The 27,034-nt window shown below is 39.1% G+C and overlaps 1 protein-coding gene across 3 annotated transcripts in view; it reads left to right on the plus strand.

Moving 5' to 3' along the window:
• The window catches only part of EBF2 (EBF transcription factor 2), a 138,153-nt gene that overhangs the window by 88,198 nt on the left and 22,921 nt on the right, over positions 1-27,034 (plus strand). For all 3 annotated transcript variants that reach the window (XM_075736657.1, XM_075736660.1, XM_075736659.1), the window contains exons 6-9: positions 13,595-13,676; positions 24,280-24,397; positions 26,179-26,309; positions 26,771-26,897. In XM_075736657.1, coding sequence (XP_075592772.1) covers positions 13,595-13,676; positions 24,280-24,397; positions 26,179-26,309; positions 26,771-26,897 — 458 coding nt within the window. The remainder of the gene's footprint in view (positions 1-13,594; positions 13,677-24,279; positions 24,398-26,178; positions 26,310-26,770; positions 26,898-27,034) is intronic.

Below are 27,034 nucleotides of genomic sequence, written 5' to 3' on the forward strand. Positions count from 1 at the left end.
GGCCACTGCTAAAACCAGATCTGAACATGTGCACCCATTCAAGTGAATGGCAGACTTTGCATTGTGTAAAGCAATGTGGGAATAGGTATTACATATACACACTAAAATGAAACCAATCTCATGCTTCAGGGTGTAAATTGATCACTAGAAAGGTCAGGAAGCAATTTTCCTCTCCTGTTAACATCACTGCACAGTCAACTTGGGGTGCGTGTGTGTGCGCGCATGTGAGAGAGAGAGGGATGAAGTGAAGAGAAGCAATTTCTCCTGTAGCATAAAGTATTTGCCAGAGGAAAAATGGCTTGCTGCAGCCATGAGTTTATAGCAAACTGATTGCCCAAGTGTTTGAATTTTACCTCGTCTGATTTCTGGGTGCCCAATCTAAGACACTTTAAAGGAGCATGGTGCTCATGGTATATTTTATGAAAATCCAGGCTGCTTTTGAACACTGAGACTTGACGCTGTATGCAGTTGCACCAAATGCCTCTTCTTGCATGAAACCTGTCCTCTGAGCTTGTGCATGGGGTGCAGATATACAGTCACAGTTTTGAATTGTGAGCCCAGAGAAATTGCATGCCAGTGTTTGGACCTGTTGGATTGTAGAGATGTGCAGGTTAGTACAGTGGGTTTAGTACAGTGTGACTTAGTGCAGTGTTTTTTCTGAAGGGCCTGATAGTGAAAACATATCTTACCTTGTTGTGTATCTAAATAATCGTCATAACTTCTTAGGGTAAGACAGTTGCCCTGAAATAACTGAGGAGTCAAACCAGACAAAGTCAAGTCCCCTTGAGTGTCAACCCCAGCAGAGATACTGAAGTGAAGGGCAGTAGATTTGCCCTTGTTTTGCCCACCACCCTCCCTCCTTTCCCTGCAGCCCCGTATTAAGGTCCTGGGAAGGCATATCAACTGTGGGATATATCTTCAAATTAAACTGCTCTCTCATTCAAGGCTCATGCATTGCCAACTAACCGAGTTCACACTGGTATTCTCTCATCTGATAGGAGTTCCTACCCCAAAATGCTGCTGCTTTTTTGGCCTGTGGCACATATGTGCTACATCAAAGGGTACTGAAAAGGTTAATTAAATTTGGAGGGTAGTAAGCAGAGGTGAATGAAATGTTAGCAGTGAAAGGTGGAATCACTTTAAATGTATGAATTTATTTACTGCACACTAGAAATTTTCATATTCCTCATAAATACAAGATGGTGCATATATGTCTAAAGTATTAACTCTTTTCCTTTAGGAAATCAGTTGATTTCTGAGGATATATGTTAAAACATGGCAAAAGGTGTGTTTCAGAGTTCAGAATTTTTCTCATTAAGACAAAATTATCTCTCTCTACATAGGAATATGTGCGCACACATGATCTTTTTTCAGGAGTTGAAAGAATAACAAAGTGCAAAAGCCTATCAGCTGTGGCAAATTCCATGGTCATAGAATTGGGAAATGGTAGAAAGCCCTGGATATCAGAAATCTTCTAAAAGATGTGGATACTGACGTTTGGTTTTGGCCATATGCTGTGGCTGCAAAATATTTTATTCTGACAAAACAAGAATATCTTTAAAGAACTTCAGTGACTTGCGTACCCGGCACTGTGGCTCTGGAGATACAGATTCTATTTCTGCCTCAGCCATGTGACCTATATATCTTTGGGCCAATTCACCCATGGTTTAAAATGAGATGCAGGCAGAAATGAGGAGGGAAAAAATACAGACCCAATCCTGTATTTTATTTTATTTTTTTTAAATTCATTGTATCTTTTCTGTGTGCTGAGCTGGGGTATAGAAAGATAAGAAATGGAGATGTATGAGACAGAAAGATGTTTTCTGTTTACATTACTCATTTCGTTCCTCTTTAGGTTCCCTTGTCATCTGGTGATATGTTCAGTGGCTATTAGGAAAGCGATGTATATTGGCGCTGTCTGTAAATATATAACACAGAATTGTTAGAGAAGCTATTCTGTGTTTGGAGTCCTTTAGTCCCATGGTGATCTGCCACAATGAAGAGGTCTTGTGGTATTGCTATGCTTTGTGAGTGGTTGGGATTCCAAGTGTGCAATTCTTCTATATTTTTAATTTCAAGGTGGTGTTTCTTCTCCTAAAGAGAGGTCTTTGTTCAACATGTGCCATTCACAAGCAGCTATCTTTTCTGAGGAGCTCCACAATGAGTTAAAGCACAGCAGGATAATTTCCTGTCTGTCTTGGGCAAAAAAGTTGTTGGTTTAACCTTTTTTTTTTTTTTTTTTAAGTGATTTCCCATTGGCTGGCCAGTAGGAAATACTTGAAAAGTGCCTTGGTTGGCACACAGTACCAAGAAGTTGTCCTTGACCTAAGCCAGGTCCCTTTTACATTTTCTATTTATGCGTGGATATGCAGAACTCAAGTCAATTTAAACAAAATATTTATCTGAAGAAGGGCACTTGTCAAAATTAATAAAAAAACAACAGATACTTCAGGCAGAAGTGTCTGATAAGTATTTTATGTATATCATTTGTAGTAGACAAGCCACACTTGAAAGCTTTAAGTGGTTCAGCAATCTCCTAGTACAGGAATTCATTTTTTTTCGTCTTGCTTCCTTTGTTTGGGTTGAATCATGAGGTCTTGTTTCAGATTTTGCTTACTCACAATTGAAGCAAGCACCCGGTGATGTTGGCGAGTGCTGCATTTGAGAAGGATTGAAGTGAAGACTAAACAAGGATGTTAGCAACAGAGCTGAGATATACATCAAAAAGTATATAAATAAATACAGTAATTAGCGAATAGTTTACAGACAATGCGCATATAAGTTTATAAATATAATACACTCATATTATTCTTTGCATTCTTGTTTGCAAAATATCCTGTGATATTTCAGGATTCTCTTTCCCTCTTTCTCTGCACAATGAAATTCCTGGATGAGATCTTAGGACTTGGCTGTTTGATGCACAAGGGTTGCTTTGTGCATTGGTAGTAGACTCCCTGTTCTATGGCCTGTAACACTGCACAGTTTAAAAAACCATATTGGCATGCATATTTCTCTGAATCCAAGTTCTTCAACATTAAAGCAAAACCCTTCATTTTAATCATTAGAGAATGAATCCAATGCTAATAGCACTTAATTGTTTCACTAGAATGATCTCCGTTGGTTTTGGCAGCTGAAATGAAAACAATTCCAAATACTATCAAAGGAGCTTATCTACACACAGCATGTACAGGGAGAGTGTTTTGATATACAACGGTGTGTTAATATCATAACATCTCCTAATACTACATACGGTTCTGTAATCCTTTTCTGTCTCAGTCTATGATCTTGGAAGGTCCGATGGGTAAAAGCAAAAGGAATAAAATAGACACAGAAAATCTTGGTCCTTGTCCCTGAAAATAATGTGCTGACGGTCTCTTTGCTTCAACGATATACCCATATTAATCTTGACTTTCTTGAAGCTTGCCCGCTAGTTTAAATTTGTATGCGACATCAAACATACCTTTTCACATATGTTCTTTCCAGATTTTTTTTAACAGTTACTTAGCAGTTTATAGAAGGAAGTGAATGATCTCATCAAGCTGCTTAGAAATTAAAAAAAAATCTGTGCTTATTAATTATGCAGGATTAGTCTAATTATAATTCAGCAAATTAATTAGCGACAGAAGGTGTTCTGAAACATTGGAGTACATTTGCATGTTAAATGGAGAGGCTAGTCTGTAATATATGTAAATTTATGCATGGCTTCATAGTTTAATTTAAAAATTTGCAGCTGCATATGGTATGGGAGCAGGTGAAAAGTCAGTTTTAGTTTAATGATGCTAACAAACATTGGATGCTGTCCTGTCTTAGGGAAGGAATGCACTGAATGCACCCCTATCTGCCAATCTATAAATCTGTCATAGGAATATAATGTTACACCACTGTTCAGATTCAAGGTCATCTGTGACTAGACCCAGAAGTACAATAGGTGCAAAACTACCAACTGAATAGACCTCAGAAAAGGGAGGAGGCAAAATGCATATGGACCCAAGTTGCTGGGATGTAAATTTGTCTCTTTAGCAAATGAATGCACATTTATTCTATACAAAACCAGTTTAGCGACGGGCAATACACTTGCCTTCATAAGTGAGAGCTTTCAGCTGAATGATATCCACTGTGGCAGGTGTAAAATAGGTGCCTAACCTTGGTTCCGTCTCTAACATTCGCATCAGTGCAACTTTCTGATCTCTTGGAGTCACCGGAAAGTTATTGCCAAGTTCTGCATTAACTGCAGGGTAGAGAGTTTTTATGTGTCGGCCTCTGCCATCTGGCAGAAATAGTAAAAACCAGCAGACCCAGCAGCAGCGAAAAGGCCATTGGTGTAATTGGTGCTCACTGTTCAGCCTAGCATGGCTCAATAGACAGATATTTTTTGAGAGTGATGGGGTAAGAGAAGAGCCAAAAGATAAAGAAATCCTAGGCTTCTCTGGGTGTGGAAGAAAAATGCGTGGGGATCAGATTCTGTGCTCATTTAACACCTCCGTAAGCCTTTTCTGGGATCCATAGGGTTTGCAAAGCAGAACTTGAGTTGAATTTGCACCTGTGTACAGCTAGAAGGACAAAGCGATACCAAAGAATGAATAGATGTAACCAGGGCATCATCAGGTCTATGTTTGTGTGATACGGTCCACCACCAAACCATGTGTGTACTGCTGAGACTGACATAAGTGTAATGAAGATGAATTTGGCCATGTTTTCAAAATCCTGTTGGGTGTTATGTTCTGAGGTAATGAGCTTTATGAAATTGTTGTCACTATTAAAAAGAACCAGTAAAATCACAAACATGGACTTGCAGGAATGGTATGTGGTTCTTGGCTGGAGGAGCAATTTGATCTGTGCTATGGGGTAAGTCACTTAATTTCTAGGTGCCTTGACTTCCCTATCAGTGAAATGTGTATAAAGGCCTTTCTTTCCTCCTGTCCTTTGTGTATCTTTTCTCCAATAACGATTTCACAAAGTGACTGTGCAGTGCTTAGCACAGTTGGAGGCCATAGATACTGTAATAAACCAGGGAATATTATCTGAACGTCCCTTTCAACAGCCCGTCAGCCCAATCCTCTACTCTATTACTCCCTGCCTATTGACTTTTGATTATGCTATGGCATTTGGTCCTGTGCCAAATGGCATGAATAATATGGATCTTACAGTATAAATAAGCTTTTAGCCATTGTCTTGTAAGTTACTGGAAAGTTTTGGTGTGGGAGGAAGGACAAAAACCCAAAGGAAAAGGGAATCTGCTCAGATTGCAGAGAGTCCTCCAAAGACTTTTTGGCGAACAATTGCAATTACAAACACGCTGTTAGTGTTGTGTTTCATTTTCAATTCGAACCCATAGAGTTCAATTATTACTTTCATTAGTGGTGTCAGGTTTTCATCAGAGTGCACAAACAAGGAGGTTTTCCTTGGAGATTTTTTTCCTAGCAAACGTGGCCATGCCAAATAACGACATTCAGCACCGAGAAATGACTGTCTGTATAACTGGCAGTGTACTCTCCTCCGACCCTTGTTTCTTGAAGATGGGATCACTTTGCAAGACAGAATAAGCATTTACCAAATGAGTGTGAATTGCGGTTGTGGATGTGTGTGCCTGCTGCTGCTGCTCAGAAAGAGTCTGTTGAACTCTTTCTGAGCAGCATCAGCAGGCACACACATCCACAACCGCAATTCACAATTCTGTTCAAATCTACATTAGAGATGAAAATTGTGCAGAAGGTGAAATATGTACAGAATATAAATATCAAGTTTACTGACATGTTTTGGGTTTGGATGACATATTGCAAGCTTACATTCAGTTACTACAAGTTTGGAAACTAAGGTATTAAAAAAGCCACTAAGGCAGAGAGAAAGATGTTCTAGGCTGCAGAGAGAATGATATATGAGGAGGAATTGTTCTGTGGTTAAGGCACGAGACAGGGAGTCGGACATGAATTCAAGTCTGAGCATTGCTGTGGACTCAGGGGGCAGTGTTATTTCTTGATCCATTTGGAATACAGAATACCAGTACTTTCTCCCTGTATCTTTTTTTAATACATTGCATAGAGTGTTCCCTACCCAAGTGTGATTAGGACCTCTTGCATGGCAAACAAATCATAATTAGAAGCAGTTTTAAGATGGGTATTGCCATCCTGTAATTTTAAGGTTGACTTTTAAGGTAGTCTGTTGGCCTACCTTAGCTAAATCACTAACCTTTTTTTTGTTCCATTTTCGCATCCATCTCCAGTGTTAGCTTTTCTGAGCTCAGCGTTGCAAGGGGCTGTACAAATCAGCCACTAACTAGTAATAGTCTTCTGCCTTCCCATGGTGTTTCCAGGTGGCGTTTCAGGTCTGGTACTAGGCACAGAAAAAGAGGCCCTAAATAATGTTCCCACACCAAAACTTAAACTTAAAATCTAAATTGGAGTGATTGACTAAGTGTGGGAGAAGGAAAGCAGGATATTAAACAGTAGATGTTGGTAAACGACGTTGGACCGTTAGCCTTGGAAAACTGAATTGTTTTGATACTTGAAATTACCTGATGTTTCCAACTCATTTGAAGAATGCAATGCCTTGTGGCACTTTAAAGTCCTTTTTGAGCTTTTATCCTTTTTTAAAATAAAAGCACTAATTCCACCTGTTCTCTATTACACTTACCTGATCTGCATGTCTTCATATGCTTTGCATTGTGAGCATCTTGGAATGAGCATGCTCTCATTGATTGATTAAATATTAATTTAATAATAAAGATGGGCCTAAACAGAAAATTTCTGATCTAGGCTTTCCTCAGTGCAAAGGATCTTCGTGTCCTGTAGATTTTGGTCCAAACCACCTTGATTTAATAATACAAGTATAAATACCAAAAAAGCACGTCACATCTTGAAGCCAGCTTCACTTTTGCCACTACAATTCTGCTAACATCAGTGCAGTTACTCCTGAACCATACTCTTTAGACCTCTACAGAAGCAGACTTTACCTTGGCAAGCATCTAGTTCAAAGCTGGAAAAGAAATGTAGAGCACAGGGGAAAGTTCCTGTAGAAAGGGGTCAGGATCAGTGCCTAGAAGCTGAGAGACAATCAGAGAGGTGAGATCAGGAGAAAGATGTCATGGCAGGGGGTATGTGGCAGAAAGTATAGATGGAAGTGTAAAAATGAGAATCAGAAATTTATGAGGAAGGGACCTCAAAGGATCACTTCCTCCATCTCCCTTAGGTTTGCACAGAACTATCTCATCTCCCACAAGGCTGAGGAATTCTCTTGCATAGTCTGGTTGTCCTCTGCACACAGAAGTGGAGATCTGGTTTAACTAGATCGGTGGTCCCATAACTGAAGGAATAATTTTGAATTAAGGCACAAGGGTAGAGAAGCATTTCTTGTTCTTCCCATCAGGAAAAGAGGACATTGTCGGGGGCAGGAGTAGCAGGCATAATGTTCATGTGTGGTTTTTGGTACAACTGGAGTCTTTCTATTAAAAAACAAGTGACAAATGAACAGCCAACTCCTCCTGGCCTAGGCTTGGGACCCCATATCATCTCACTTCTGCTCCCTTCTTTCACAGTAAATTTCTGATAAACTCAGAAAACTCTTCTGACCTACATATGTTGGCTTTCACATTTGTAAAACTGGGTTCACACTTTATGCACAGGAGTTTTGTGAAGATTAATTAGCTGCTGTTTGTGGAGTATCATATAAATACTCTGGATTATTGTAATAACTTCACTCATTTCTCACACAGTGTAAGGTGTATGTTCATTTAGAATGCCTTTGTGCAATGCCTGATCCCGCATTGACCATAACTGCAGGAAAAGAGTAGGAAATTTTCTCATTAGCTCCCTAATAATACACACTGACATAATAGAACGAAATTACTCCAGAGATAAATATTCAGATTATAAAGAAGCATTCCACTGTGATATTCATTAAAATCAAGCTGATGATATCAAATAAATGCAATTAATTGATTTTAAATACTGACCTTCAAATGTATGTGCAAAATCTGACCTAGTCCCTTTGAAAGGAAGAAATTTCAAGCACAGCCTTCGACTTTGTTGTGTGGTGACATCGGGTAGGGTTACTTGTCACACTTATTTCAGAGTTTGCAATGCCAAGACACACATGGGTGAGTCGAGAGGAGGATGGGATACCCTGATCTCAGAATTTCCTAGCTTTGATGAAGTTGGAGTCAGGCCCTCACTGTAGTGATAGTTTTGCAGTTCATACTACATTTAATATTGTTTTAACTGGAGGAAAGATATTCATAACTAGTTTTTGCTTTGTTCACTTTGTGACTTTTTGGGAGCACTTTATTTAAGCAGAATGCCACCGTATCTTTATGTTCTCATTAGATGGCAGCATCATAAGATTTGCTGATAAACGTAATCATACTATAGATGGTAGGCATGTCCTCATGCCAAAAAATGACTGAGGCCATGAATCCAAATTCTACAGTAACCCAAACAAGACAGGATTATCTCCAGTATTTGCTGTGCAAGGGATATTTTTGAAGTGTATCCAGAGGATACTCACAAGATAAAACCAATGCTATATCTCTTGATTCTGTACCTGTATTTTAAGAAAGCACAAAAGGTGGATAGGAAGGTTAGTTAAGATGTAGAACCAGGAGTCATGAGATGTGAGTCCTAGTCCCAGCTCTGCGGCAGACCTGCAATGTGATGGGGAGCAATCCCCTCCCAGTTTCCAGGCCCTGGCATCTTTCCCTGTAAAATAGTGAGTTACATCACCTGCTGCAGAGGGGGTTTGTGAGGCAGAATTAATTGAAGTTTAAGTCCCATAGAATGGCGCTATAAAAGTGCAAAGCGTATTATCTGTTTCTGTGGTTCCATGTGGTGAGACCAATCAGTCCCAGGTCTTGTGGCAGGGTTTTAAAATAAGCATTAATGGATTTTATTTTTTTTTTTTTAAACTACACCTCCTGTTGCATGTGGGACTGCTCTTTAGGGCTTCTGTCTAGTCCTGTTGAAGTCACAAGAAAGATTTTTTTTTTCTCACTCCAACAGGATTTGATGAAGGTTCTTTTCAGTCATCCACGATGGAGGAGAAACATTCTCAAAGGTGTTGAACACTCTTTCTAGTTCTAGCCGGGTTTTTAAGTTGCTGCAGGTATGTGCAGAACCTGGTCATACAGGCATATGTAGACAAGGTGAGAGTGTGAGTTAGCAATCGCTTTGGAAAGAGCTTGAGAGATGCAAGACCTTGCTAACTTTTCCCTTACCCTTTCTCACTGTTCATTGGCAGTCCTCTGCAGGGGAATTGGTTCTGCCGCCTCTCAACTGCATCATGGATTGTACAAGCGCTCCTGGTCTGCTTTCCCCCAAAGTCAGATAGGATTGCTCATAGTATTGCTGAAAAATAGTTGAGATAACTCAGCAGTCTTTGTACTGAAGTAAAAAAAGGGCACTTAAATGCTTCATCAGCCGAACTCCTCAGCATGATGGTAACTCCCAGTAGGAGGAGCAGTAATGTTTAAAATAGGTCCTTCTAATTCCTAAAAGAGGGAGATATATTTAAGGTGGCATTTTGGAGACCTCTGCAAGTGTATCAGCCTGTAGATAGAAATGTCAACTATACAAGAGAGACAATAGGGAAAAAAGGATAAGTCTCTAGTTATATCTTAATTAATTTTATATTTATGCATTAAGTTAATCAGGTTTTCTATAGCAATGCCAGAAATTTTAGTGGTAGTCATTCAAAAGTATTTAGGTTTTCCCCCAGCGCCCTTAGATGTTGATCTATGAGATGACTGGGCAATGCTCTCTCTGCTTGGCTGGAATCAGTTATCTGTTAAACTCATAGCGAATGCAGTCCTTAGGAAGGAACAAAGGCCAGCTAAGAAACGTGAAAATGAGCTAATTTTATAAAATTCTAGTTTTAATTTTTTGATGTGTGTATAGGTTAAGGCCAAAAACTGGCTAAAGGTTCTCATTTAAAAAAATTAATAAAGCCTTTCTGTAATTCTCCTGTTACCCCTAAATCAGCTTCATTTAGTGCTAAACCTTCCCTCCTCTTTGCTCCCCCCAAGAAATAAGTATTCAAATGCTGCAATAAATATTAATGCCTTTCCCAGATGCAACCACTTAAAATATATATGTATATATAACGACCTACCAAATACTTCATGCAGATGCCCACTTGCAGCTAAAATTTGACTGGAGAAACTCTGAAAGGGAAAAAAAAGAGATGTGGTTCAACTAGAGGAAAGATGAAAATTCTCACGTGTGCATCTAAATAAAGCTAAATTAAATCTGGGGTGATGGGAGGGAAAAACTGTCTTAGTGCAGCATATCTGGTGGCCTCCAAAGAAACTGCCAGTGTCTTAGCAGAGGCAATAGATATGAATACTGCCCCAATGCTGAAGTACTAAAACCCAAGGCCAGCACTTTCAAAAGTGAGATGAATTACTGATGCCCAATTTGTGATATCTTAAAGGTGCACAATTTTCAGCAGCTCAGGTGGTCAGCAATTGCCAAAAGTCAGGCACCTTCAAGTTGTCTCAAGTGGGACTGCCAAAATTGCTGTTGGATAAATAACCTAGCTGAATACCCTAAAGCTCAGTGCGTTTGCATGCTGAATCTGTTTGTTGCAAAGCAGTTGATGAGCGATGAGAATGCTCTCCATCTTGTAGGAGGCAGACAGCTCGGAAAGGAGGAGAGTTTTGTTTTCTGTGTATTTTTAATGGTTGATACACCTGTTGGTATGAATCAGCACAGATCTAATGGAAATGCAAGTTAATTTTCACATACGCTGGTGATTTACATTTGCTGGGGATCTGAACCCCAATTTTCTGGAAACATTTAACAGAAAATACGAATTTAGTTCATTGCCATGCAGTGTTGCAGAGTTCAGTCATGGATACCATTAGACATACATTTAGAATTTTTACTTTTTAGTGTCTGCCTTTTAGGTGTGTGTGTAACATACAGTACCGCAGTATCTCAGCTCTTCCCAAAGTCCGTTCAGCTGACACAGCGAGTTCTCTTACACACACCTTTCTTTGCTCTGATTTTCTTCGTTCTTTAGTTCATGTTGAGCATTTTTCTCACCTGGATGAATAGGGATGCAAGCATTTAAAAAATTAAAAAAGGAAACAACATTTTCCTGATTAATTTGATCTTTTATTTTTCTTTCAAAGTAACAACTTCTTGTGGATTTTTGTTTGCAGTTATCCTCCAAAACAATCAGTTAGCCAGCAGCTCATTGATTTTCATGTAAAAGTTACTTGCCTTGGTTTCATTATACAGTTTGATTACGTTCTGCAGTTTTTCCTTCCATCGATAGATCTCAGTAACATAAGCAGTTTATGTATCGGCAAATATTTTTTGATATCTGTGAGAAGAGGGCAGGATAAAAAGAAGTGTTTGTGAGTAACATTTCTGGCTCAAATTCTCCTGTGAATCTTTGAGTGTGCCAGCACGCAGAGCATTTTTCTTCTGAAAACATTCTTACAGATAAAATCTTGCTTACCGAATCATTCAAATAAAAGAGGTCACAGGTTTTAGCACGAGGAGTCAATAAGACTTATTTGATAGAATATATTCTCTCAGTGCTGCTCCTGAGGCATGAAGTTCTGTAGGATTTTGAGTGCGGAATCCAAGGAGGTGAGCAGGGCTGTGTTCCCAGAAGTTGCCCTCTGACAGCCGAGCACCGACCCATCTCTCCTGCTGAACCCGAGTGCCAATGTGCAGAGCGACCGCAGCAGGACCCTGCACTTTCACCCTAATCTGTGCCACAGGAAGGACCAGCGAGCTCTTTAAGTCGTAAATGAGAAGGAATGGTGGAAATAAAACTAACAGTCTGCAAAGTGCACACATGGAGAAAATGAATATTTTAGATATTTTTCAATTGTGAGAGATTTAAGGAAGAAAGGAACATTTTAATTTAAAAAGCTCACTGGAAGGATATGTTTTGTGACAGTCATTTTAGATGATGTTATCTGGGTCTTTTTTTGTGGGTTCAATTGTTGTGAGGTTTTCGAAGGGTTTTGTTTGTTCAAGCAACACATAAATGGATCAGATCCTTCGATATTTCTTTGTATGTTTGGGGCAGATGGAAGAGAAATACCACGATGTAAGTGGTGCAAAGAAAGTAGTAATAACAAGGGAGAGTGGATTTCTGCTTTATTGTCTTGTGTTAAGACTATTTTGGTTGTTGTTGTTGTTAAACCCTAGGAAATATACATCTTTCTCCTTTAAAGTTCTAATTCAAGGCATGAATGTGTGAGTTCTGAAGGGACTTAGGGACTGCGGTAAAAAATCGTTGTCATAGTAACAGAAAGGGAAATAGGCCTGGCTCACCTGGGACTTTAACTTACTGCAAAAGCAGAATTTTTTTTTAAGGAAAGCACTCAGCAAGAGAAATAAATAAATAAACTGCTCTTTGTATTCTAAATCAATTCTTCAACTATTTATTTTTTCTTATTTACAAGTCTTTTTCCTTCTAAATCCATCTGAAAGTCTCTGATTATTTTTTTATTTTAATTGTTGCAGTTAAACCCATTTATCTGACAAATGGAAATGAAAAGAATCACAGAAAATATTTTCACTTGCGATAGAAGATGCCAAAAAAATTTCTTGCCTGTTATGTCTGAATTTTGAAGGCATGCTTTTTTTCTGTTTAATCCAACAACTGTGATTTTTCATGTAGTTTCTTTACCTCTGAAATGCACAGATTTAATCAGATTAATCAGATGACAAAGGGATGAATCCTCTTCTCCCTGGATTTGATACAAAATTTCGTGGAAAAGCTTATAGAAAAATGCCTGCCTAATATTTCTAAACTGTAAAATCTATATGCCCTGGTTGGGGGCAAGCCAATCAAGCATGCTGAAGATTCAACTTGTGTACATGACAAGCTAAACTCTACAGACTAATAACACCCAAAGATAGGCATATGTGACAGGGCAAAAATAATGGGCACGAGAACTTTGTACAATGTTAATAGGTTTATCTGCTTGGACAGCATGAGCTGTCATGTATTACTTCAGGTTGTGTTTTTGTTATCTTCTCTCAAAATCTGTGTAAGATTATAATCTGGACTGTTGGCAGTTCTGCTTCTCTGCTTTAGTTACTGAAATTTTAATAACCAAAAAACATGGTCATGATGAAATCTCATCAGCTTCTTCTGGGAGCTGTATTTGTTTCTATGTTTTTTAATACATTCTAAGTAGTTTCAAGGCTTATCTGCCTCAGAGTTGCCGTGTCGGTTTTTGTAGTTTTACAATACATTATCCTTCTATATTGTTTCACGGAAAATCCCTTCAGACAGTGAAAGAAAGACCTTGTATGCAAGGGAGAGATAAAGAGAGAGACTAAAATCGTGTGATCAGACATGCAGTGAGGAAACGGGCATAAATCGAAGTAGATACGTTAAGTTACACCAGCTAGCAGCCCAGCTCAGAGTGGTTGTACTTTACCCAATTGCTTTTTAACTTCTGTTTGTTAGGGTTTGGTTTTGTTTGTTTTGTTTCTGTTTTCATAAGTTCTTACAGTCCTGGTCTATAGACACACCATCATGTAAATCACTACAATGTGTACTTTAAAACACAGTATAACAACACGTGTTTTGTTATGGTTAATAGGAGTGACACGGTTCTTTATCTTTCCAGATTCTTCTTAAAATTTTTTCTCAAGTGCAATCAGAATTGTTTGAAAACAGCAGGAAACCCAAGAGATATGAGACGGTTCCAGGTAAGTCTTATAAGGCTCAGCATTAACCTGTCTGCTTTTTTCCTTCTTTTCCTTTTCCCTCTCCTCTCTCCTACATTGTTCATAATAAATATGATGACAGTATATCATAAGCCATATCAGATATTGTTAAAGTTTTTCTCCATTTGTTGTGTTTAAACCTTTTTTCCCCCTTTTTTCTTCTTTTTCCACTCTAAATCCCCAAGGGGAAGTGATGTACTGTACCAACCAGCAGTGGATATTTGATTTGACACCCTCGGGCAAAGCACTCGCACATACAGCTGCCCACAGCAGGGATCATGTTTGTGATACTTAGATGCCTCAGAATTTTTCAAAGTAGCTCTGTACGTGGTGCACAAGCACTCTCCTCATTTCCCTCCACTCCCTATCTCTCTCGCCTTTTAACTCTCTCATGCCTTCCCTTTCAACTTTTTTAAAAAAAGGAGCCAAAATAGTGATGGTCACTTTAAGATCTCACACAGCAAAGCAACAAGACCCATGGGACAATGACCCAGCTGCTTTGCAGTGAAATCTGCCACTGGTTTCATCATAGCTGTCGCTGATGTATTGTGAATACCAGCTAATAAAAACACAGAAGGAGGTGAAGTGTGTCAGTGGTGAAGAGAAAGGCAGCCTCAGTCTCCCTTCTTTCATACCCTTTTAAACAACCATGTTTAATAAATAAGTATTTTACCTGTAACTTAGCCCTCACAAAAATGTAAATGGAATGCTCAAGCCTTTTACGTCGTGGCTGCACTGTCATGTCTCTGTGTGGTGTGAAAGGTGGCACGGCAGAGAATGCTGTAAAAAAATGGTGCTAGAACCAACTCTCATGCAATTGAGGGTGAGGCAGCAAGATTGCAAGTCAGATGGTTGGACTTCACCACTAATTCACTGGGTGACCTTTGATGAGTCATTTTTCCTTTCTTTTAGTATGTATTTCCACCTCTCTAAACGGGGTTGCTCACCTTGGTAAAACTTGGTGGTCTGGATTCAGAACAGCGTTTGAGAAAGTGCGTGCTTTGCCAGCCAGAGCCTCTGGAATCTAGTGATGAAAATCAGGGCTGTCCTCGTCAATGCTGTTACTGCTTGTTATCATTACTATTGTACCTTCACAGTGTCACATCCCTGATACAAATTGGATTTTAGCTAATTGAGGGATGTGTGATTTTTCTTGTAGACTCACAAGACTTGTAGTGGGAAGGTGACATCCTTAGGTTTGGCAATTCATTTTTCATTACTTGCACAATTGCATCAGCTTCCTCATTTATAAATGAAGTTAAAACTCCACAGGAGTTTACAGAGCTGTTTAAAACTTTCCACCAAAACAAGATTTCACAGACAAATGGTTTTTGTTTTTTTTTTTTTTTTACTTGCAATGAAAAAATCACAGGAGGTATATTTTTATTAAAAAAAATTAAATCAACTTTTAAGTGAAATACTGCAAAATGAAAACTGCTGAAAGCTCAAAAAATTCTAAAGAAATGTAGAAAAAATATAAAACCATTGTGAATTTTTTGTTTTGAGCAGAAATAAATGTAAAGAAAAATTCCTGACCAAGTTAATTTTTTTCACTGGTAGTTTAAAGAGACTCCAGTGACTTCTTCATTGTGTGTTTTTAGAGATGATAAGACATGAGAAAAAAAGAGATGTTCATTGTTAGGAAACTTATACTGATTTTTTTTTTAAGTGGCAATTTTCATAAAGAAAAAAACACCAATTAGATATGATCGGCCAAGAATGCAAAAAAATCTGGGAGTAAAGTAAAACTCAATGTATAGCATGTAAACAGATCTTGTTAGCAATCTGAGCCAGCGAGAATAGCGGATTGTGGAATGTAATGAAACATAAATACAGAGTCTCTTTTTTTGTTTTGTTACGAATTTGTAAAAAATCTTGCACGAGGGTATGCTGATTAGCACCTGGGGATTCTAGGCGCTGCCATATTACAAATAATATTGGTTGTAACAGCCAAAACAGAAAATCTGGATCCAAACACACCTGAACACTGAAGAAATTCAGATCTGATTTCAGTCTCATGCTAGCTGCCCCCTCACTACGGTGAGCGAAACTAAAATCCTAGATTTTGATCAGGTGCTGAACTGCAGAAGGATTTTGGATCTAGGTTTTTTTGGCAGAAATTGATCTCTAGTATCAGCCTTATTCTTTGTTTCACCTCTGTCTCCACACTCCAAATGGTGATTTTGCAGAGCCTGAACAGCTCCAAATTTCCAGTGAAATATCGAACGGGGAAACTGCTCTGACTCTTACAGCAGCCACGTGGTTACTGATGGAATGCCTTCATTCCTTCAGCCCATCCAGCTGGTATGCCTCTTGTATATGAGAAAGTATGGCCTTGCTTTTGATCTTTGTACCAAAATCAAGAGTTTATTGGAGAAGAAAACAGACTGGTAGACTCTTCATCTGGGTTCTTCTGCCTTACAACGTGCCAAGCCAGAAAAACGGAGCCAAGTGAAACTCTCTGGTTCTGTTTTGCAGGGCTGACTTAAACTCCTTTTGCACTTTCAGTCCATGTGAGTTCATAGCCTTTGAGTTTCATTGTGAGATTAAAGTTCAAACCCCCAAATTAATTAAGATCAGGCAAAACAAATAGGTATATCTTAGTTTTGGTCAAAACCAAAAATGTTGACAAGGCTTTGTTTCAGAGTTACAAAAATGAATCCTTTGAGACAAATGGTAAAATGCTTGAGGTTTTGAGTGAAAGCAGGATCTTCATTCAGGCTTGTTCAAAACTGGATGCATTGGTTGATAAACTCTGTTCTCAGCTACACAGGTCAGTATGTATAAAAACCGATACAAAAAGTAGTTCAATTGCTAAAATTTTACACATTGGGAGTAAAAAAGCTCTGTTGTTCCAAAGGAAATTAGCCATGATGAACTGTAAAGACAATAAGCAAAGACAGCTTGTTTTCTGTCTGCCTCGTTGTTTCTAAGGATAGAAGCATGACTTCCCTGAATGTAAACAAAGTTAAGATTGCTCTGAAATGCTCCCCTGTGTCTGTTTTCTGGATCCTCTTTTTTTTTTTTTTTGGTTGGTTGATTTTTGTTTTGTTTTGGTTTGGTTTTTGTTTTTAAATTTGGGCAAACACATTTTTGCCTGCTGCTTGTTGAGCATGGTCTGTCAACTACTCTCAAAGTCAGAAGTGGGGGGAAAAAAAGATAGGTCACTCCAAATATTAGCGGTGTGCTTGCACACTGTGAACGTGTTCATTTTAATTGTTAAGATTTACATTAGGCAAAGTAATTAATGTGCAGAATTGTTTATTAGTTTTGAAAGGACAGTCATTCATCCTACCAGTACAGGAACATGTGAGCAGAGTAAAAGCAGGGTCAAAAAGCACAGTGGATACTTTACGATACTAAAGGATACTCTATTCATTTTATGATTTAATTCATTATGTTTTATTCTTGGGCAACATCTAAAACCTTTGTTGTTTTTTCCTAATAAATTATTTGAACAGCTGTTGTTATTAAGGCCCTCCATTTTCAAACATTTCTATACATTTAACTTTCCTAATGCAAACAGACTTCTGCAGTGATGCTCAGTTGAGTATCTTTGGATTTGTACCTATGTTTTTCTGCAGAACCACATATATTCATTTTCAATGGAGTAATGCCTGTCAGATCTCCAGGAGACATTAAGATACTCTTTTTTATGGTTATTAAAAAAAAAAAAACAAACCCCAAACCAGGAGAGAATCCTTATATCAAAGTTCTCATTGCTATTGAAATGTGGAACTGAAAGGGTCTCATCAAAAAACATTTTTGGTCTTTAATGGAGATTGAATGAAAGCCCAAACCTCAGGCTTTGTTGTTGAGACACAAATATAAATAAGAGACATGGAAATAGTGCTGTACAATGCATCTTATTGAGTTCTTCCAGCGTGGAGGAATGGTTACTCATGTCTGGAAAAGTGTCAAGTTAATGCTTCTGATTAGAGATGGGTGTGAAGCTACACAGTTTGGGCTTGGTTTGGCTGATAACCAAAGTTCCAGGGCGTTGGGATCCAGTCTCTGAGCCTGGCCTCAGCCTCATTTCTAGATACGTTATAAGATTTAGATACTTTATAGTATAGTTAAGATATATTAAATGAAATTAAATGTTAAATTTCACTTATATCACACCGACTTAAAAAAAGGGGGGTGGGAAGAAAAAGGGGTGCAAAGGTTACATTAACACTGCATTGTAAATTTAATACAGCTCCAGATGCCTGAAGAGGGGATTTTTTTAAGTATAATTCTTTAGTTTGGAGAGCAACACCAGCTGCTTTGTGATCACATTAACTGCTTGAAATTTGCTTTGATATTAAGTAGAGCTTCAGAGATACAATGAAAATCTCTTAACTTTCATTTTTTATAATCAAATACAAAGGTTCTCTACTATTGAAAAACTTGTTATACCTCAGAAGTTAAGTGATGTGACCTCAGAAGTTAAAGGATGTATGATCATTATTTTAGTGGGGCTCTTTTCCCCAGTAGTAACATAATTTTATTATGAATCACTGACTACTTTAGTGTCTGTCAGTGGCTAAAGCAGAGAAAGGGAATCTTTCTAGAACTAATGGATATTTTCATGGTTACTTGATGGCTGCCCAAATATGTATGCAGATTGAGTAATATGTCCTTGTGAATTTAACTGAAGCAAATATTGATTATTTATTAATTAAAATATTTCTGAATAAAGATTGTCAGTGGAAAGCCAAAACAGAAAGCATGTGAAGATCACCTATTCAGACCATAGTGCTGACTATTTGCGTTCAGCTAGTCTGTGCATTGGAGTTTTCATAGGTATTGTCTTTACTGTCATTGCTGTATTCTCAGTGAGTGATTCTCCCAGGAACAGAATTAACAACAACAACAACCAGAAAAAAAAAAAAAAAAAGATGCCCTCCATTTAATGAGGACTTCTCCTAGAGAACTTGATTGAAGCCCAATGATACTTAATGCTAACGACCGGTGTGTAATGGGGGACAATAATTCTGTGGAATTAAGATGAGGCACTTCAGCTAAAATGCTTCAGCTGAGACCTGGTGCTAATGCATTAGACTCCCATTGATTGGGAATTCTGCTTCATCCAGTAACATCCTGATTAAACAGATCCTACAGTGCTACGGTCAAGGGAGTGGTACAAGATAACAGAACATCAATACTAACAATGGTCATCTTTGAACCAACATGCTTTTTTAGAAACAAAAAGAGAAAGGTCAGCAATTGCCCTCTGTTTTCAGCAGAAATCATGACATGGAATGTTTCCTGGCAGGTATCCCCCTCTAGGTGCTCTAGGGAGAAAGGGAAAGGAAAAATAACAAGGTGTACCCCTGGGGAGATTTCCTTCCTGACCTCAGAGTGGTTGGATCAGTTCATCATCAGGCACGTGAGTAAAGCTGGCTGCATTTGAGAATTCATCCAGCTAGCTTTTAATATGAAGCACTGAAAGATCTGTGTCATTCAGGAAAAAGAAAAATTGGCAAGAGTGGTGGGGATAATATTGAGTTAGGAACGTTGTAGACTGTGCAGAAGCAAAATGGGATAGCAAGAATAAAACATAACTGGTCTAAATCAAAATCTTTTTCAGACTGATGGTGAAAGACTGTGCCAGAGACCCCCATAGTCAGATCTGGATATGGATAGAGATCGTTGAACTGTTGTTAGAGAGATGAATGTCATTATGGGAGACTAATTTCCTGGGCCAAATTGTGAAACAAACGCAACTGGTATCAGCAGAGTCCAGAGCTATTACTGGGTGGCAGATTTCTTCATCAGTGACTGACCCAACAAAAGGTGATGTTATCTTAGATTCTATAAGAGTAAGGGAGGGACTGACTGCAACTGCCAAAGGAAAAAAAAACACATTCAAGGAGCTTAATGTGCTCAGATCTGAAGACCAGATGGCCATTGTGACAGTGAGTTGCCAGAGTTGTGTATTGTCTATTAGAAACAAACCACAGATGAGATTCCACTATGTCTCAGGTAAGCTTTTCCAGTAGAAGGAAGGATGCATTTGTACGATTGTACCCTACTGATTTCTTGTTTGAAATACAATATACTGGTTTAACCATCTTCAAAAGAGAATGAAAACTAAATTTGAACAGGTGCAGGAATGGGTCATTAAGGTGACTGGGGAATAGACAAGAGCTTGGCTCAAATACTTCAGTGACATGCACTGAGAAGGGACATAACTGCTGTCTAAAAATAACCTAAGGTACATCAGAATGGGAAATAATAATAACAGTAATAATAATAATAATTTTAAAGCTAGTCTTAACTATAAACTGACTAGGAATAAATTCCCTAACAAATCAGGACAAGCAGGCTTTAAAACAAGAGGAGTACCAAAGGCAAAAGCTTGAACTAGTTGAAGACAATTTTATAAAAGTAGCTACATGCTTTGGTTGTCTGTAATAGCAAGAGACTAGATGTCAGCGACCCAGCAGTTATCTCCTACGTCTGTGCCCCTATAATCTGAGGAGGCCCCATTCCTGAAACAAAGGCCATGTGCATAGCTTTATCTGTTAGCCTAGAGTTTGCAGCAGGCTCAGGGTCTCAGGGAGGATTTCCCAAAGAATTCAATGGAAGTTTTGAGCAGAGACACGCTGCTGGCATTTTTCACATTGTTTATCTTCTTCCTAATCCAACTATGAAGCCAACACATTATATTCTAGCATCTACTCCTGTATTACTCGCTCAACCAAAACGCCTGTTGACATCAATGGGAGCCCTGTCCAAGTGAAGAAAGCAGGATGAGGCCTGACATCTTTTCTTCCACCCAGCTGGAAAATAATAATAATGATGATAATTTTTTAAATCCTCATAGTAGTTATTCTTTTGAAAAGTTAAAATAACATGGTGCTGTGACCAGAGAGTTATAAGGGAAAGTGCATCAGGAATGTAATATTGTTTCCAGATGTACAATGTCATAAAGAATTTTTTCCACACTTGGAATGGTAACAGGAATTTTTTGAGAGAGATCATTTACACAGTGATGAGATATGTTACATGTAAGTAAATGCCTGTATGCCTGGAATGTTTGTACCATATGTCTAAATAGGTGTCTGTGACTGATACAGCTTTTATATACATGATGATGTGTATTTACTTGTATATATGTGATTTGAAGAGAAGCATACTTTAGAAATACTGATCTAATGTGTAGATGGGGTAGGAAAGATTGTAGTACCCAGGGAAGGGTTTGTAAAGAAGTACAACACTTCGTACTGTGCATGGAAGTGAAAGAAGGGGCAGTGCGGCTCAGAGAAGCTGAGTTTAACATGCTGAAGACAGTTTGACTGAATGCCATGGTAGGGGAACCCTCATTGTGGTTTTTGAGCAGGGATTGCATTACAGAAATATACCCAGGAAACAAAAATAACGTGGAGATACAGCACATGCATTTCTTCAGTACTGCTGGGGAGTCATTGGTTTATGTCTGTGGGTTCACAGCTAATAACAAGACCCTTGCAGATTTGCAGAGAGAATCTTAAGAACTGCCCAAAACAGCGCTTAGAAGCCTGTAACTCCCTCACTGTTCCTAGAGATGGAACCCTCATTTGGACGGATGAAGGAATAACACGTTGCCCCGTCTCTCTCTTGCTTGTTCGGTTGTCCTCTGAAACTCCAACAGAGGTCGCGAGCTGATCCAGCTGTTGAGCGGCACAAAATCTTTAGTCTTTATGCTGTCTGTGTCAAATTTGGCCCTAAGCTACAATTACCAGAATCCGTGGCCTGCCTGACATATTTTGATGTTCTCAGATCATTCCCATAGGATTATGTTTTACATTAACTACTGATTTTAGCTAAAAGACCATCAACTGAATAGGCACAGAAGCCAAATTATCATACACAAGAAGTAGTGCCATCAGATCAGGAAAAGAAAAACGCACCAAAACTGTTTGCCAGTAATTTGCCAGTGCTGTGGTCAAATCTGAGAATTTAAATCTCCAGGGAAGTTTGCACATCACCTTTCATCAGCATTAAATACAGGTTTAAAAAAAAAAAAAAAAAAGGCCTGCAATGTTTTACGATGTTAGGAGAACAAGTGTTATTGATAAATATGTGTTCAGAAGGGTATTGGCAAAAATGCATATAAATGGTTAACAAGGTAATGGTAAGAAATGTTGACCTTGATTTGTTTAGCTAAGATGTAAAGATTTTTGAAGGTCAAAGGTGTTCTTGTGTAGTGTTTTGGAGTCTAACTGTGTCTGACCCTCTAACATTAAGCTGCTGTGGCCTGCAGTTTTGAAGAGTGAAGCAAACCAGGGGGAAAGAGGGAAGGGGGAGAGAACAGGAAATGGAGTGAGGTGTTTCAGGAAGTTGTCAGGAGTTGACTGATTGATTCCAGATGGAAAGGGTCACCCTTCATGACCCAGGAAATACTCACTGGGGGGAAGCAGTTGGCTTGTGAAAGGGAAGGGCCTGGGAGTTAGAGACCGTAGTGGAATGCACATTCCTCTTCCTTTTATCCATAAAACATTGGGTTTTAATCTTCAGTATAGAACAATTGGATTGTCGTCTTCATCAGGCAAGAGGGAATGACTGGAGCAAAGTGAAGAAGTTCAGTAATTTTTGTGTCCGTAATCTCACACGCTCTTACCCCACATCGTTGATAATGAGTTGACTAGCAGTGTTGTAGCAAAGATGACAAAGGTCTCTGCTGAATTTCAACAGTACCTTAGAGATTACTGCAAATAAGGCCCAAATCGTTAGGAAGGTTCTGGTCCAGATCTGAACTTTGCCTTTTGTCCTGTCCCTGAGAATGCTGTATTTATTTACTCTAGGTCCCAGCCTGTGAAATGCCAAGTGGCTTTGACCCTCCTATGATGAATGGGAGAGGTGAATAAAAATGGAACTGCTCATGGAGAGAGGTCTGAAAGTGCATCTTCCATTCCTGCTGGCTCAGGGAATAGAGGATGCTCAGCACTTATCTCTAAACAGAGGATTAGCTCTTGCTGTTACTCATGCTACAGGGATCTCTACAGCTCCTGCTGAAATGTGGCTCTTGTTTTGCGCACAACATTTATACCCAAATGGTTATTCAAACACGGAATGTGTGTGTACTTGAAGTCTGCATATATTCTAAAGATCTCATACTGAGAGCATGTGGGTGTGTGTTTATCACATACGTACCTTGTGTATGTGAGGTCAGATATGTATATATTATATAGTGTAACTGTATACATATGATATACTTTTTATTTACATTTGGTTACAATTTAAACACTTGTCGTAAATATTTCAGACACTGGAATAATTCAGGTCTATTCCCCTGTTGCCATAGTGTGCTTTGTGCTGGCCAGTGAGAGATTAAAATTTATTTCCATTGTTTAACGGAAAATAATGAAGTGCATCTGAGTGGGTTCAGCTATGTCATGCGGGAAATGTTCACTGTGGATAGGAGTCGCACTCCACCCAAATGTGCAATGATGAAATCAGTTGGCACACAAAAGCAACACATTTTGTGACAAGAATGCTTGAGAAGTATTGTACAGTATGACAAGAGCCTTTTGGAATGAATTAAACTTGTCTCAAGAAAGAAAGTATTCTTTAAGCTAGCATAATCCTGTAGGAGGGCAAGGTTTCTCCTGCTATATGCTGAATATAGTCTTATCAACAATTAGAGCTTGACATTCTCTTACCTAGACTGTGACAGCTATATCTGTGAAAATTCATGAACACATCCAGGGTCAGATTCTCAATAGCTGTGAATTACTGTAGCTGTGTGGCAGCTGAATGGAGTTAAGCTGATTTACACCAACTAATGGTCGAAACCTGGAAGTTTCAATAAGATGCATCTTCTTTCAGTAGTTAAAACACAGTTTGTTAATTTTTTCCTAAAAGTTTGTGGTTTAAAGGCACACATATTTATGGATTTATAGCACTTGCAGCTTTGGATCTTGTATTGTAAAGGAAAACTAAGTGGGATTAATTAACATACACAGTTACTTTCTCTAAGAATTCGTATGCTATTGGAACCCAACAACATAAGTCATGGAGGCTAAGGTTTAAAAACTACTGCTTGATTTGGGGTCCTCAAGCTCAGATTTTCAAAAGGCTCTAAGCAGGCATAGGTCAAAAACCAGACATGATATTAGGTACTGTTTGCACATAGTAGGAGCTTCCATTTTGCTCAGTCAATGGAGACCTGTATTTTCGGAGCAGATGCAGATACATTTGCATGTGTGCACAGTACAGCAGATGGCTCTGAATCTGCATGTATGTATCAGAGGGCAAATTGCTGTGGTGCTCTGCAGCCTGCCCTCCTGGTTGGTATGTATAGCCCTCTTTGCCATCAGCCATGCTACAGTGCATCACAGGAAACTAAATTTAGGGCCATCTGCAGTAGCTGGTTCATTATACAGTAAGGACTTTATACAGCCCTCAGGATGCTATGTTAAATGGAATTAATGCATAGAATGAAGGCTGAAAATACTTCCTCCTCTTCTTGTTAGGGAGTAAACCCTGCAGGACATGATACCATTTTACAAACAGAACAGGATTTTAACTAAACTGAATAATTAGTACTTTACAAGTTGAATTTCAAAGTAAATTTTTTACCTGCCTCCTTTTTCTTCCCTTTCTAAATATCTAGGTTGTGCTATCAACAACAGTGAATGTCGATGGGCACGTACTGGCAGTTTCTGACAACATGTTTGTTCACAACAATTCCAAGCATGGACGGAGAGCAAGGAGACTTGACCCCTCAGAAGGTAAGATATTTGTATGAAGAACAGTACACAAATGAATGCAAAAGCCTATTACCCATTCTTCAATTTCCATTTGTTTTCAGGATGGAAGGACAGCTAAGGGGGGGACTATAGAACCTCAGGGGGTTTAGAGAAGGAAGAGGCAGGAAAACAGTGTCTGTTGCATGCAAAATATGATCCTCTTTACATCTAAGATACTGGCTCCCCCACCCCTAGTTTATTAATTAGTTCGTACTGCAAAGATGAAAAACATAGAAACACTAAGTATTATCTAAATTTCAGACTTCTCATTCAGCTGGGATAGATTTGATTTCAAGCAAATTAGGCAACATGACATCTTAGTTAAACAGAACTGTTACAGCACAAGATGTGTATGAAAAAGTGTCACTGGTTCCCTTAAACAAACTATGCGCAAAGCATAACGATGCACAGAAGGAAGCTGACACTAATTGATTTTAGTTTGTTTGGCTAAGCAAGACTCATGGCCATCCACAGGATGGGTTTTGGACTATATTAAAGCAATTACAAATAGTTGTATCTGCTAAGCTTCAAAATGATTGGCCCCCTCCTCTCCCTCTTCCCATACATTCATTACCAACGCATTCCACCTCTCTCATGCAGACAGTACTCCGGATTACTAGAAAATGCTATCTGTGTCTACTTTTCCCTCCCCTGCAGCTAGTGAAAGTGAGAAGAGCTAGTGATGTTAGTAGAAAAGACAAGCAAGGATATTATTTCATTATGATGTTTTGCTGCCCCACTTCTTAACTGTGCCCTGTATCAGCCTAAAAGAAGAATTAATGAACTGGAAGAAAATGATTGAATCAGTAAAGAATTCAGAGTGGTGTTAATTCTCCCCCAGCGGGCAGTGAAATGGTAGAAGGAAAATCCCAAGATTCCTAGCCTAGGAAGCCATCCAGTTTTTCCTTGACTGATTGGATGTGATTGACTGGCTGTTCAAAGGAGTCTCATGTTTTTGGAGCACTGCCAAAGTTCCCCTCCACCTCTGACCCTGTCAGCATTGGGAATGGAGTGATGGATTGACTTTGGTTATGGCCTGGAAACCATATTGGGTTCCTGATGGGATGTATAGTCCAGAGGCCTTGAACATATGGAAGAGAGGAGAAAAAAAATCTCATCTATAAAATCAAGAAAATTATGAGAAATTGTCTCCTGATAGGAATTGGAGGAAACATTTGATATTCCCCTATCTTTTTTACCCATCGATAAATTTAATAAATCTTAATCTACCTCTCTTTCCACAGGGTTTAGCTTTTGTGTGATCATATCCTAAGAGTTTCGGGGGGGGGGGGGGGGGGCGCGGTTTAAGCAGCCTCTGCACGATCATTTAAGCATTTCATTTTTACACCCACTACAGTTTGCCTATTAGGCTTTAATGACACGATGTTAAGTGCCAGTAATGAATAGGCAAGTAATTAACACTAGCAAGGCAGAAAACACGCTATTTATTTATTTATTTATTGGATTTCATGGAATGGTAAAGCAGCCTTCATGGGTGAATGGCCGGAGACGACTTGTCCTAGGCCTTGGGAATTCATGCCAGCTGTGGAGCTGCAGCAGTGCAGAAACTCCCAGGAGCGGACAGGTGAAGCTGCTCTAAGCTTCAGTTTGCATCAGTACGACTCAGGACTGCTTAATGTGCACAGAAGTTGCTTGCACCTATCTGCTACAAGGGTTTACACTTAGGATTGCGAACAGTCACAAAACTGTGTGGGGAAAAAACTAACAACGTGATGCTCTGATATCCATTTTGTTTTGTTTAGCCACACCGTGCATCAAAGCAATCAGCCCAAGTGAGGGTTGGACTACAGGAGGAGCAATGGTGATCATTATCGGAGACAACTTCTTTGATGGGCTGCAAGTTGTATTTGGAACCATGCTTGTATGGAGTGAGGTAGGTAGAGATGCTTCCCTACCTGTTCTGAGGAAAGCAGAGGGGGAAGAGTGTTAATTCCTAATCCAATAATGGTACAAAAACGATGGCATGTAAGGTGGGCCATAGAAACCTGTGTGAAGGAAATTCATGGAACATGTCTGGAGACAAATAAAGAAATAAAGAAAGGGTTAGAGTTTGGGAAGGAGAAAAAATTCCCCCTAGGTCCAGAAATAAGCCAGCAATTAACCCATGGGCATAAACAGTACAATTTTCCTGCTGACAATTTATCCTAAAATGTGTCTTCCTCTCCTGGAGGCAAGAAACTAGAGCAGATGTATCACTTGGCTGATCTATAGTGGCTCCTATATAGGAATAAGCAATGCCTTTACTCATACAGCATGTTTGGAGGGTGAAAAGTGAAAACGGGAGGAGTAACACAGACATGTCCTAATTGTGCCTGTCCTTTTGTTATTTCCCAGCTTATCACACCTCATGCCATTCGAGTTCAGACACCTCCACGTCACATTCCTGGAGTGGTTGAAGTGACATTGTCGTACAAATCCAAACAGTTTTGCAAAGGCGCACCAGGCAGGTTTATTTACACAGGTAGGTGATCGCAATTTACGCTGGAGGAGCTCAGACCCTTGTCGTTTCAGTAACCGGTATTGACAACTCTGCTTACTTGCTTTATTTATTTATTTAGCCTCTTGCTGTTTGAAGGCCACTCTGCTAGTTGTGACATT

Source organism: Balearica regulorum, chromosome 27 (assembly GCF_011004875.1).
Source record: "Balearica regulorum gibbericeps isolate bBalReg1 chromosome 27, bBalReg1.pri, whole genome shotgun sequence".
NCBI lineage: Eukaryota > Metazoa > Chordata > Aves > Gruiformes > Gruidae > Balearica > Balearica regulorum.